General features: G+C 38.1%; 1 protein-coding gene across 2 annotated transcripts in view; it reads right to left on the bottom strand.

Annotated features, from left to right (window-relative positions):
* PUS10 (pseudouridine synthase 10) overlaps positions 1-12,555 on the bottom strand; it is a 61,642-nt gene that overhangs the window by 30,716 nt on the left and 18,371 nt on the right. For both annotated transcript variants that reach the window (XM_060187224.1, XM_007539640.3), the window contains exon 5: positions 2,582-2,616. In XM_060187224.1, coding sequence (XP_060043207.1) covers positions 2,582-2,616 — 35 coding nt within the window. The remainder of the gene's footprint in view (positions 1-2,581; positions 2,617-12,555) is intronic.

Genomic DNA, 12,555 nt, shown 5'->3' with positions numbered 1-12,555 from the left:
GATCAAAAAAATACAGAGATCATTGTTCTCTAACAATGCAAACCAAGGAGCAGTTTATCTACCAATTCTGTAACCAGACTACATGGAATATCATCACTTTGAAAACTGTGATTTAGCAATGAAATACCTAGACATGTCCTACAACTGCAGTTAACCAAATTATTGGGTAGTCAGAGAAGTCACGAGACATTTTTGCATAGAAAAACACAGAATAATACATCATGACTTTTCCAATGACCTAATACTTCTCAATATTCAGTAACTTATTCACATCCTAAAGGGTTTGAATTTCATAAATTGTTTCTAATTCTCTGAATATCAGAAACATTAAAGATTTTAAAAGATTATCTTGATATTATATCAACAGTTTTATGGCATTTACAGAAAGCTAGTACAATATTTGAAAAGTAAATATTATAAAAGGATACTTTTTTAAAGGTTAAAAGTTAAAACAGAAAATGCAAGAACAGAAAATTATTTACAAATTGTTCAGACTCTAGAGAGTACAAAGGGGTAAAGCAAGAGTCAATCTTAAAATGAGTTAAAAATGATTATGTTTCTAGCAAAATCTGCATTTTAAATTCTTCACCATCACTGATGAAATATATTTAGAGCATGTTAATTTAGTTAAAGAACATCAACTATACGTATTTCTTCTTTCCAGATCAAAGGGTTAGAGGAAAGTGTTAAAAGGCATCTTGGAAATACAAATATCATTATATGTAACATCAAAGTACAATATTAAAGATGCCAGGCTTCAACATACAAGGTGAGTGTGGTTGATATTTTCTAATAATTATTTAAAGTAAATGTGTTCCACAGAGGCCCTTAGCATATATACCTGTTGTCCTTAAAATGATTCAAGTAAATTTAGTACTGATTTAGTACTTAGTTTGTTTGTTTATTTATTTATTTATTTATTTATTTATTATGGATAAACAAAAAAATTGAGAAGGGAGGGGGAGCTAGGGAAAGAGACAGACACCTGCAGCCCTGCTTCAATACTAGTGAGGCTTTTCCCCTGCAGGTGGGGATGAGGGACTTGAACCCAGGTTCTTGAGCACTGTAATGTGTGTGCTTAGCCATGTGCACCGTCTGGCCCCTCCAATTTAGTACTTAGTACCTGCATTTTCCTCTCTCTTGTCTGTCAAATAAGGTCAGATAAAGATAAGGATGACAGAAAAGGATGTTAGCTGCAATGACTTTCATCATAAATGCAAATGACAACCATTCTAGAGCAAAGATGAACCAAAACAATCAACAGAATTAATGTTTTTTTTCAGAATTAATGTTTTTAATCAATGTTTTTTAATTCCTTGAATTAATTTCTAAACAGCAATTTCTCTTTGATCTTTCAAATATAGAGTGAACTAGGGAAACTCAGGGAAAAGATTAGTGCCCCTATTTTTTCTTTTTAAATACATCTATATCGATCAGATTCTTTTGGAAGAACTTGACTTGGGTTTAAAATTATTTGATAAGGAGTAACAACAGCAGCTTGCAAGTAATTTGGATAAAAACTAGATAATATATTTAGGAAACAGCATGTTCCTATGTCAATATATTTCTCAAGAATCCACAAACATTTGAGACTAACAGAACGTAACTAAGCTGTAAAATTTTTGACAAACCTGTGGTCATTACTTTTTTTAAAATACAGATATGATATATATTTAAAAAAACTACTTTTTCTATACATCACTCAAACACATATGAAATTTAATACAAAAAATTGTATTTTTCTCTCCAGAGTACTCAGGAACTTCTAGAACTGATATGGCCCTTTTTATATTGGCACAGATTTTGTTTCAAAATCCAAAAAGTTCAGGAAAATTGAGCCACTGAACCCTGATATGAACATGTGTGGTTATTCAGAGACTTTGTTTATCAAAATTAGTGTAAATATTCATGTTCCACTACAGAAATACTAATGTATTTGATTATTATATAGGATTGCCACAGAGAGAAAGAGCATATTATATATAGTATTGAACACCAGACTACAATTTCAAAATCTAAACAATTCTAGTTTCCAAAACACATTTGGTCTCTAATGGTTTCTCATAATAACAATGGACCTATTGTTTCCTATTTATTTATTTGAATGAGAGAGATACAGAGAGAGTGTGAGACCAGAGCTCCAACCAGCTCTGGCTTATGGTGATGCTGGGGATTGAACCTGAGGCCTCAGAACCTCAGGCATGAAAGTCTTTATGCATAAACATTATGCTGTTTCCCCAGGCACCCCTACTGTTTTCTATTGATATGTTTCATCTATGTACAAACTCACTTATTTCTAAAATCAGTATAAAGTGTGTCTTTTTAAAATGACTATCCAAACTGTATTACATAAATGCCTAATGCATGTAAAATAAGTATTTATATTCATATAAAGTCTACAAAATGTGCCAATACAAATAAACCCAATTTTATATAATAGGTTTTTCTTTTTTTTTTTTTGTACCAATTTCTCTAGTAGCTAGTGAACTGACTCTAAAAAAAGAGTGGTAGTAAAAGTACTTAACAAATCAGGTAGCTTATATTTAAATAGTAGTAAAAATTCCCTACCTAAATTACTTACCCCATTTCCTGTTTTACCAGTAACCATGCAGCATACTGCAGCAATTCAGTCAGACCCAGAAAAAAAAGAGAAAACGGGGAAAATACTTACTTAAATTAAACTCCAATTTCATCACTAAAATACTTAACTAATTTGCTAATCAAACTCTCCTTTTTATCATGGGAGTTAGTGTCAGAAATGTGTCAGTGATCTCAAATCTCATTTGAAATCAGAAATGAGCTAAGATGTCATTCTGAAATGCCAGCTTGCTGTGGCCTAGGAATTCAACATGAGTATCCTCCCCCCCCCCAACAGATTTCTATTTCTCATTAATGAAATGTAAGTCTTTCTTAACACTTTTTTGTTCTTAAAATAATCTAGATTATTATTTCATAGGGGAAGGCCCAAAGTGACTGAGAATGTCCACAAAACATAGGATTAAAGGTATGTTTCAAAATTTGGTAGTAGAGACTTCCCTGGACAGACAACCCCAATATGCTTTGGAGCTCCGCTTCCCCAGAGCCCATCCCCACTAAGGAAAGAGAGAGACAGGCTGGGAGTATGAATCGACCAGTCAATGCCCATGTTCAGTGGAGAAGCAATTACAAAAGCCAGACCTTCAACCTTCTGCATCCCACAATTATCTTGGGTCCATACTCCCAGAGGGTTAAAGAATAGGAAAGCTATCAGGGGAAGGGTTCATATACGGAGGTCTGGTGGTGGGAACTAAGTGAAGCTGTGCCCCTCTTATCCTATGGTTTTGTCAATGTTTCCTTTTTATAAATAATTTTTTTTTTAATTTGGTGGTAGGTGCAGTGTGTAACTGTAACCCTATAATCTTTTAATCTTGCAAGCCATTATTAATTCACTAATTTAAAAAAATAGAAGGAAAAAAAAGGCCTATTGCTTTAAAAAAATAAGACTAATCATTTTAACTCTGTTATATTCACACATGACTGCTTACGAGCAAAATGCACTGTAATTTACTTTAAAATACACCAAGAAATAAGATGGATGAATAGACACATTGCTGGTTGGTTACACAATAAAGCAAATAGAGAAAAAAAAAAGAAAACATTTAACTGTAGAATTTATGTGGGTATACAGGTGTATTATTCCTTCAACTTTACTTTATACTAGGTCACCCTCATAATACAATGTTAGGAGATATGTAGCTAGATGGACCAATAAAAAAAAACCTGAAAAAAGTTGGTCAAGAGACAGTTCACTCAATAAACACTGTAGGAGGCCCTGGTTTTGAGCCCCACCCAACACTACACCATAACACTGGGGAAAAGTGCCCTAGATGCCACAATGTTGTGATGTCTCTTCCTCTCTCCTCCACCCTTCTCTCTTTACAAATACATAAAAAAAATTTTAATTAGCCTTGGAGCTGTGGAGTCAAGCAAGTGCAAGGCCTTAGTGCTGAAAAAAAAAAAAAAAAGCAAACAAAAACAAATGAAAAGGTTGCTGAACTGAAGGCAATAACATACAATCACAGTGGTTATAAGACTAAATTAAAAAAAATTTATTATCTTTATTTATTTTATTATCTTTATTTATTATTTATTAGTAACAATTCATACAATGAAAACCTTAACATCCACTTTCTCTGGAAATAGGGAAAACAATGTCCAATTGTTAGCTCCCTTTTGCACTTTCCCACCATAAGCTCTTCTGCTAGCTGGGACCCACAGGGTCTTTTTATTATTTTTATTGGATAGAGATAACGAGAAATTGAGAGGAATAGGGAGATAGAAGGGGCAGAAACAGAGAGACACCTTCAGCCCTATTTCACCACTCGTGAAGCTTTCCGCCTGCAGGTGAAGACCAGGGGCTCGAACCTGGGTCCTTGTGAACTGTAACACATGCACTCAACCAGATGTGTCACCACCTGGCCCCAGGACTAAAGAAAATTTATGTAAAATGATTTGCACAGTAAGTATGTAACACTAAGATTTTTCTTCTCACCAGGGTTACCACTGGGGCCATTTTTTTCCTTTTTTTCTTTCTTTCTTCTATTTTATTTGATATGACAGAGATAAACTGAGAAGGAAGGAGGAGATAGAAAGGCAGAGAAAAACAGACCCCTGCAGACCTGCCTCACCACTCATGAAGCTTCTCCTCTGTAGTTGGGTAGCTGGGGTTCAGGACTGGGTCCTTGCACATGGTAACATGTACACTCAACAAGGTGTGCCACTTCCTGGCCCCCTATTCTTTATCTTTTTAAAATTATTTATTAACTAGAGAACTAAAGCATCACTCTAGCATATGCAGTGTTGGGGACTGAACTCACATGTAAGTACTGTGCTCTACCCACTGAGTCAAAATCCTAGTCACTGAATCTGACCAGGAGATAGCTCACTCAATAGGGCACATAGCTTGCCAAACACAAGTCTAGTTTTGAACCATGGTACCACATGGGGCTACTACAGAACTGGGGTAAGTTCTGATGCTATGTTCTCTCTCTCTCTAAGTTCTGATGCTATGTTGACACTCTCTCTCTCTCTCTCTCTCTCTAAAGAAAGGAGAGAAAGAGAAGGAAGGAAGGAGGAAGGAAGGGAAGGGGAGCGGAGGGGAGGAAATATTGGCCCAGGAATGACTAGATTAGTACAAGGGCCAGGCATCACAAAATAAATAAATGACCAGCAGGACCCAAGAAATCTATGAAGACGTGTGGTCATTTGGAAACATTACACAATTCATTCATTGATAATTGAGTTAAGTAAAATAAATTAGTTGTTAGTTAAGAATTGTTCCCAGTGTCTAAAAGTCTTGTCAGTGCCTTCTGATATTTTTGGTTTACTTTGCAAGCTCAAACTGATACTATTTAGAATACTATATGATCTCCCCCTTCTTTCTTTCTATTTACTCAAGCCCTCCTTGAAAGTATATGTGCAAAAGACCAGCAGATAGTTCACCCAGTAGAGTGTAAATTCTATCATGGAGTGGTTCAGGTGGCATAGTAGATAAAGCATTAGACTCTCAAGGATGAGGTTCTAAGTTCAATCCCTAGCAGCACATGTATCAGAGTGATGTCTGGTTCTTTCTCTCTCTCCTCCTATCTTTCTTATTAATAACTAAATAAAATCTTTAAGAATAAATAAATTCTACCATGGACAAGGACCTGGGTGTAAGACTCCAATCACCACATAGAAGCACTATGCAAATAGGAAACTTAAATAAACGATAGAATGGTCTCTATGGTATCATGGGGTGGTTTCTATGGTATCTATGGTCACTCTCTCATTCGCTATCTTCAAAAATTAAGAGTCACCAGAAGTGATGGAATCATGCAGACACAAAGCCATGGCAGAAAAAGAAAAGAAGAGAGGAGAGAAGAGAGTATTGGGCATGCTGTAATACACAGAATACTGGGAGTCAAGTGAAATAGCTTTAGGATTCACTAAATTACTGGCACTCAATTTTCCAATGTGTAGAATAAGAGAATTAAACCAAGATGATTATAGGTAAGGCTTTAATTTAAATAATACAATAGTAGTAATTAATAAGTCCACACCAGAAATCTTACTTGGTTCTTTACTCATACAATTTCACTAAATCCTCATTATATCTCTGCAAAGGAAGTACTACTATCCACTTATAGATGAGGGAACCAAAATTTACTGATCTCAAAGTATGGAGACTTAAGGAAGGTGAGATAACACTATGTTTCCACTTCTAAAACACCTTATTCATTTTTTTAAGTTTCTTTTTCTTTCAAATATTTTTATTTTATTTTATTTTATTTATTGTTGGATAGAGACAGAGACACTAAGAGGGGAAAGGCAGATAGAGAAGGAAAGAGACAGAAAGACCCCTGCAGTCCTGTTCCACCACTCATGAAGCTTTCCTCTTGCAAGTGGGGACCAGGAGCTTAAACCAGGGTCCGGGTCCTTGAGCACTGCAATGTGTGCACTTAACCAGCTGCACCACCGCCTGACCCCCCACCTTATTCATTTTTCATGTGACCTGAAAGTCCTGTAAGTATTAACAGTCTATTGGAAATCAGTATACCAACAAATACCTAGTAATGGTGATCTTTAGCCATCCCAGTATTTAAATTTTAAACTCCTCTTTTGAGGCAAACTCAGGTCTCCTCAGCCACTTCTAGGTGATGTGTTCCCATCTGCAAGGAGTCTTGCTATCCTCTGATTATAAAGTAGGACAGAACTAGAGGTTGCCAAGGGAACTCAGATTACCATATGTTAAATGCAAAATTAAATCAAATGCCTTTTAGGAACTAAGACTTGCTATAGAGTATTTCCTTCCTAGGCCTCTGCAGGTTCCCTGATCAAGCATGCCAGCAGGTTGGACAGACCTAATCACACACCAGGGGCTGGGAAGCTGTATCCCAAAGAAGTCAGCATTTCTCAATTACACTTTAAAAAAAAAAAAACCTTGGACCTACTTCTGCTAAGATGAAGCAATATATTCTTCTCTTTCAGGTCATTGAGATAATTTTAGTAAATGTTCTATCCTTTAGTCAGTGGGAAAATTTTTCATTCTCTAGGGGAAGCAATCTAATTCTTCCTCCGTAACAGAATCAAATGACATTCAAGTTATCAGATGTAATCAAATTTGATACCAAGAACAGAATGTTACCTCCTGAAAATTCAGAAGCCACACAATTTAATCCTGATTCTGCTTTAACTTTACTTGAGAATTCAAGGCAAGACCTAAGTGGGACAGTGTAATAAAAAGCTTGCTAAAATGCTTTTGAATCCTGTTAAACACACACACACACACACACACACACACACACACACACACGAGCGAAAGTCTATGCCTGAAAAAAACTTTTAAGCTTTGAGATTTCTAAGCTGGGGTTTCAGCCAACACCAAATGAAGGTGAGTGACAGCAGAGTTAGTGACTGAGGCTGATTCAAACAGAAGTTGTGGAAGGAAGAGCAGGGAAACAATAAAAATCAGTAACTACAATTCAGTTAAGTTAAAGACCAGGGTATGTATGTGCGTGCATAGTATGACTAGGGCTCAGTGACTAGAGATAAAACTGTAGCGGTCAGGAGGTTTTGAGTGTTAAGCTGGGGGGTGGGGGGGAGAGAAACCAAAGACTGAAACCAAAGCATAAGTGTCACATCTGTGTATATTTAAAATCCCATGACAGCAAAGAAGGAACATTTAACATTCTATAATTTGAGTCACAACAGAACTACAATTTTTACATTGTTTTTCTTATGTGGCAGCATAAAATGAAAAGAAAATATTTCCCTGGACCAAAATATTTCTTTATTATGCATAGGAAAATGGAGTATGAGAGATACATATGTTCCAAAAAAAAATTGACAGAATAACCATAAAAGACATTCCACTTCTCTTATATTTGCTGCCTGACTAGCCTTAAAGACACCAGAAATTATAATTCCTGATAGAGGGAAATAAGTACTAGACTAAAAGGTAGGCATGTGTGCTCATTCTCCCTCTCTCTCTCTTCCTCTTTCCTCCTCCTCCTTTCCTTCCTCCTTCTCCCCCCCTCCTCCTCTCTCTCTGTCTAGCTCCTTCTATCTAAAAAAGACAGCCTGGAGCAATAAAGCACTGGAAATCACACACACACACACACACACACACACACACACACCTCAAACATAGAAAATCTATAGTTCAAAGGCAAGAGGGTGTATGGAGGGTTCTGGAGACTGTAAGTCAGTCACTTAACACTTCCCACTATAGGTGGGGAGTACAAAGAAGAAAGCAGGATTTATAGAAGTATACCCATGCTAAGCAGTTCAGCACTGCTTCACCACTCTTGAAGCTTTCTCCCTGCAAGTGGGAACCTGGGTCCTTGTGCACTATAGTGTGTGCATTTAACCAGGTGAGCCATCACCTGGCCCCCCTTGTGTTTTTGTTTGCTTATTATTCCTTTTTCTTGCCAGTAGGGCTTCACTGAGATTTCATATATGTGCAGTTCCTTCACTTCTAGTGAACTTTTTTTCCATGGAGAGGGTGAAAGGGGGAGAGAGAGGAAGGGAGGAAGAACACACAGAAGAAGAGGGAAAACATCACAGCAATGCTTCAATTCTTGTGAAGATCTGTTGTGTGGTGCTATCACATAGTAAATGGAAGCTCGAGCCCAAGACTTCGGGTAGGGTAAAGTGTGCATTCTACTAGGTAAGCTATCTTCCAGTCCCTTGTTACATATTTTTAGGAGAAAGAATGAGTGAAAGTGAGAGAATCAAAACACTGCACCACCATCAGGGGAAAGCACTATTAGAATTGTCTCTTATAAGAGAGATAGATCAGAGTTGCTACATTACCTGGGAAGGTTTTTTTAAGTTGTATGTAAAACATATAAGGTTCCTGCCCTCTTCTCCAGTCCACTCGTGGGTAGTATAAAGACCCTTAACAGAAGAGATGTTTTGTTTGGTTTTATTTTTAGATAGGGGCAGAGAAGCAGAGAGGCATAGGAAAAGGGTGAAAGTCACCAAAGCACCAAATCTTCCTTCAGTGCAGTGGGGATCAGGCTTGAAACTGGGCCAAGCATATGGCAAAGCAGCACTCTATCCAAGTGAGTGTTACTGGCAATGAATATTTTTCAACACATTATTCAGGAACTTTGTAAAAGCATGCTTTGTTTGGGCAAGTGGGGCATACAGTATTGAAGTAAATTTTTCTTTACTGTTTTGATCCAGATTATCACTGGGACTCAGTTGCCTGCACAAATTCTCTGCTCACAGTAGTCACTATTTTTTTTTTCCAGATAGAAAGTGAGACACAGAGAGACACTGAGGGAGAGAGAGACATAGAAGGCAGGAAAGACAACTGAGCACTGTTCCATTGCCTGTGAAACTTACTCCCATGCAGTGGCCAAGGGTTTAAACCGAAGTCTTTGCATGTAGTAATATATGTAATCTACTGGGTGAGCTACCTTCCGGGCCTTGAAACAAGTTTTAACAAACTAACCTAATAAAATAAAAAGCAGGGGGTCCAGCAGTAGTGCAACGGGTTAAGCGCACATAGCACAAAGCGCAAGGACCGGTGTAAGGATCCCAGTTCGAGCCCCCCCACAGCCGGGTCACTTCACAGGCGGTGAAGCAGGTCTACAGGTGTCTTATCTTTCTCTCCCCCTCTCTGCCTTCCCCTCCTCTCTCCATCCTATCCAACAACAGTAACAATAATAAAACAACAAGGGCAACAAAAGGGGAAAAAAATAGCCTCCAGGAGCAGTGGGTTCATGGTGTTGGCATCATGACCCAGCAATAGCCATGGAGGCAAAAATAAATGAATAAATAAATAAGTAAGAAACAACAAATTCTGAAAATCAGTAAACTCGGAAAAAGTGTCAGTTGAAGTGAGCCTTGAGTTGTTCCTTTCCTCTTTTTTTTTTTTCTTAATATTTCCTATCTATCTATCTAATCTATTTTTCACCTACTGTTGCAGCAGATTCAGGGACTCAGAAGGGAGGAGCATTAAGGGAAGTTAAGGACCTAAGTTCTTGGAAAGATGAAATGTATTAGTACCTGTCTTTGGGAACTGTGGAAATGTACCATGACAACAAAAATCCTGTAAATCAACATCTCTTCAATAAATGAGTTGCTATTAAATAGTGGCTGAGAGAAGAAAATCTGGCATAGACAGGATGCCTGCCATACAAATTAAAAATGAGAAGTCATGGAAAATGAACAAAATATAGAAAATTAGCAAGCTAAATCAGCATGAAGATAGGCTCAGGCCAATACACACTATGAACTTCAAAGTGTAGTTCTCTCTCTACTAGAAGTCAAAGTAATCTCATCAAATTGTCCATGGAGCTAAACAGCATTAGAAAAGCATTGCCCTTTTAGTACAATGTGCTGTCGGGTTTGAACTTGGGACCTTTTTTTTTTAAATGCTTTATTTTATTTATTTTACCAGAGCACTGCTCAGCTGTGACTTTTGGTGGTACAGGGGATTGAACCTGTGACTTTGGAGCCTCAGGCATGAGTGTCTCTTTACATAGCCATTATGCTATCTACCCCTGTCCAGCATTGCCCTTTTGATGAAACAAGCTATGTCAATTATAGTTGGGGAAACTGCTGGAGTACCCAGTTAAGAAAAATCCCAGATTAATAGCTGGCGACTTCAAAGGCACAGATGCAAACACAAATTTATGCACTTTTAGGACAAGAAATTAATAGCTTTCTTTTTTTCTGTCTTTGCTACCAGGGTTATTACTGGGACTTGATGCCTGTATAACTTCACTATTCCCAGAGGCCTTCTTTTTTGTTGTTATAGAGGTAATGAGAAAGACAGAGAAGAGAGACACCTACAGCACTGCTCTACTGGTTGTGAAGCTCCCTGTCTCCTGAGTGCAGGTGGGGGCTGGAGGGCTGGAACCCAGGTCCCTGAATGGGCTCTACTAGGTGAACTACCACCTAGCCCTCATTGCTTTCTTTACACTTAAAAGTTTATTTTATCATTATTGTTATTACTCTTGTTTTCACTAGAACTTCATGCCTGCATGATTTATTTCACTATTCTAGGTGTACTTTCTTTGCATTTTTTTAAAAATTTTTTTAAGATAGAGGGTGAGGGCTAGGTGGGGGCTCACCTAGAAGAGTGCATATGCTTGCATGCATGATGATCTGAGTTCAAGCCCCCAATTCCCACCTACAGAGGGGAAGCTTCATGAGTGCTATAAATGTCTCTCCTCCCCCATCCTTCTATCTCTTTTTTCCTCTCTCTCACCCACTACAGAAAAGAAAGGAAAACAATTTTTAATATTTATTTTCCCTTTTGTTGCCCTTGTTGTTTTATTGTTGTAGTCATTACTGTTGTTATTGATGTCATTGTAGTTGGATAGGACAGAGAGAAATGGAGAGAGGAGGGGAAGACAGAGAGGGGGAGAGAAAGATAGACACCTGCAGACCTGCTTCACCACCTGTGAAGCGACTCCCCTGCAGGTGGGGAGCCGGGGGCTCAAACCAGGATCCTTACACTGATCCTTGTGCTTTGTGCCATGTACGCTTAACCCACTGCGCTACTGCCTGACTCCCTGAAAGGAAAATAATTTGATGGCCTCCAGGAATGGTGGAGTTGTGCAAGCATAAAGCCCCAGAGATAACCCCAATGGTAAGGAAAAAAACATAGGGTGAAGTGTCAGGACATAGCTCGTGCAGTACAGGACACATTTTACCATGTGCAAGGACCCAGGTTTGAGCCCACAAAGGTAAATAAAACCCTAACCATTCCAAGTGCAAATCAAAGAGTAGCTATTTCACACAACCTAAGTAAAAGTAAATTTTAAGAGATTATATTCATTCAGGGGTTGGGTGGTGGCACACCTAGTTAAGAGCACATATCACCAAGTACAAGAACTGGGGCTCTAGTGCCTGCTCCCCACCTGTAGGGGGGATGCTTCACCAGTGATGAAGCAGGTCTTCTGGTGTCTATCTTTCTCTCCCTTTCTATCTCCCCCTCTCTCGATTTCTCTGTCATTCAATAAAAATTAGAAACAGAAAGAGAAGAAAAAAAAAAGGCCGCTGGAAGTTGTAGATTCATAGTGCAGGTACTGAGTCCTAGAGATAACCCTGGTGAGAGAGAGAGAGAGATACTATGTTCATACATAGCCAATAGTGAGCAAACTTTTCCACATTCTACCCTTGAGGAGCTGGTGAGTTTAACCAATAGTACAATATTGCCCTCTACTGGGCTTTGCTAGTAAAGATAAACCTATGAGAGTAAGATTTTAAAGTGTTTACTTTTTTTTCCCCCCAAGCAAAAAATTCTCTCGAGGAATTTCACCATTGCCAGGATAATATTTTTATTCAGATAGAGAGACCTGAAGAAAGAGGAAGAGAAAGACAGAGACACCACAGTCTTGGAATTTCTCCTGATGCCAGACGTCTCCAGCATGATGTTGTGACTTGAACTTGGGCCTTGCAAGGCAGGCACCCTCCCAAGTGAGACATCTCTCTGGCCCTTTAAAAACATTTTTTCCCACTTTTCTGGCAATTAATTCTTTGTAGATGAAAAATATTTCCCTCCTGATTTTTTTT

This window comes from Erinaceus europaeus, chromosome 3 (genome assembly GCF_950295315.1).
Source record: "Erinaceus europaeus chromosome 3, mEriEur2.1, whole genome shotgun sequence".
NCBI lineage: Eukaryota > Metazoa > Chordata > Mammalia > Eulipotyphla > Erinaceidae > Erinaceus > Erinaceus europaeus.
The sequence above is the reverse complement of the archived record's forward strand: the minus strand, read 5'-3'. Positions and strand labels throughout refer to the sequence as shown.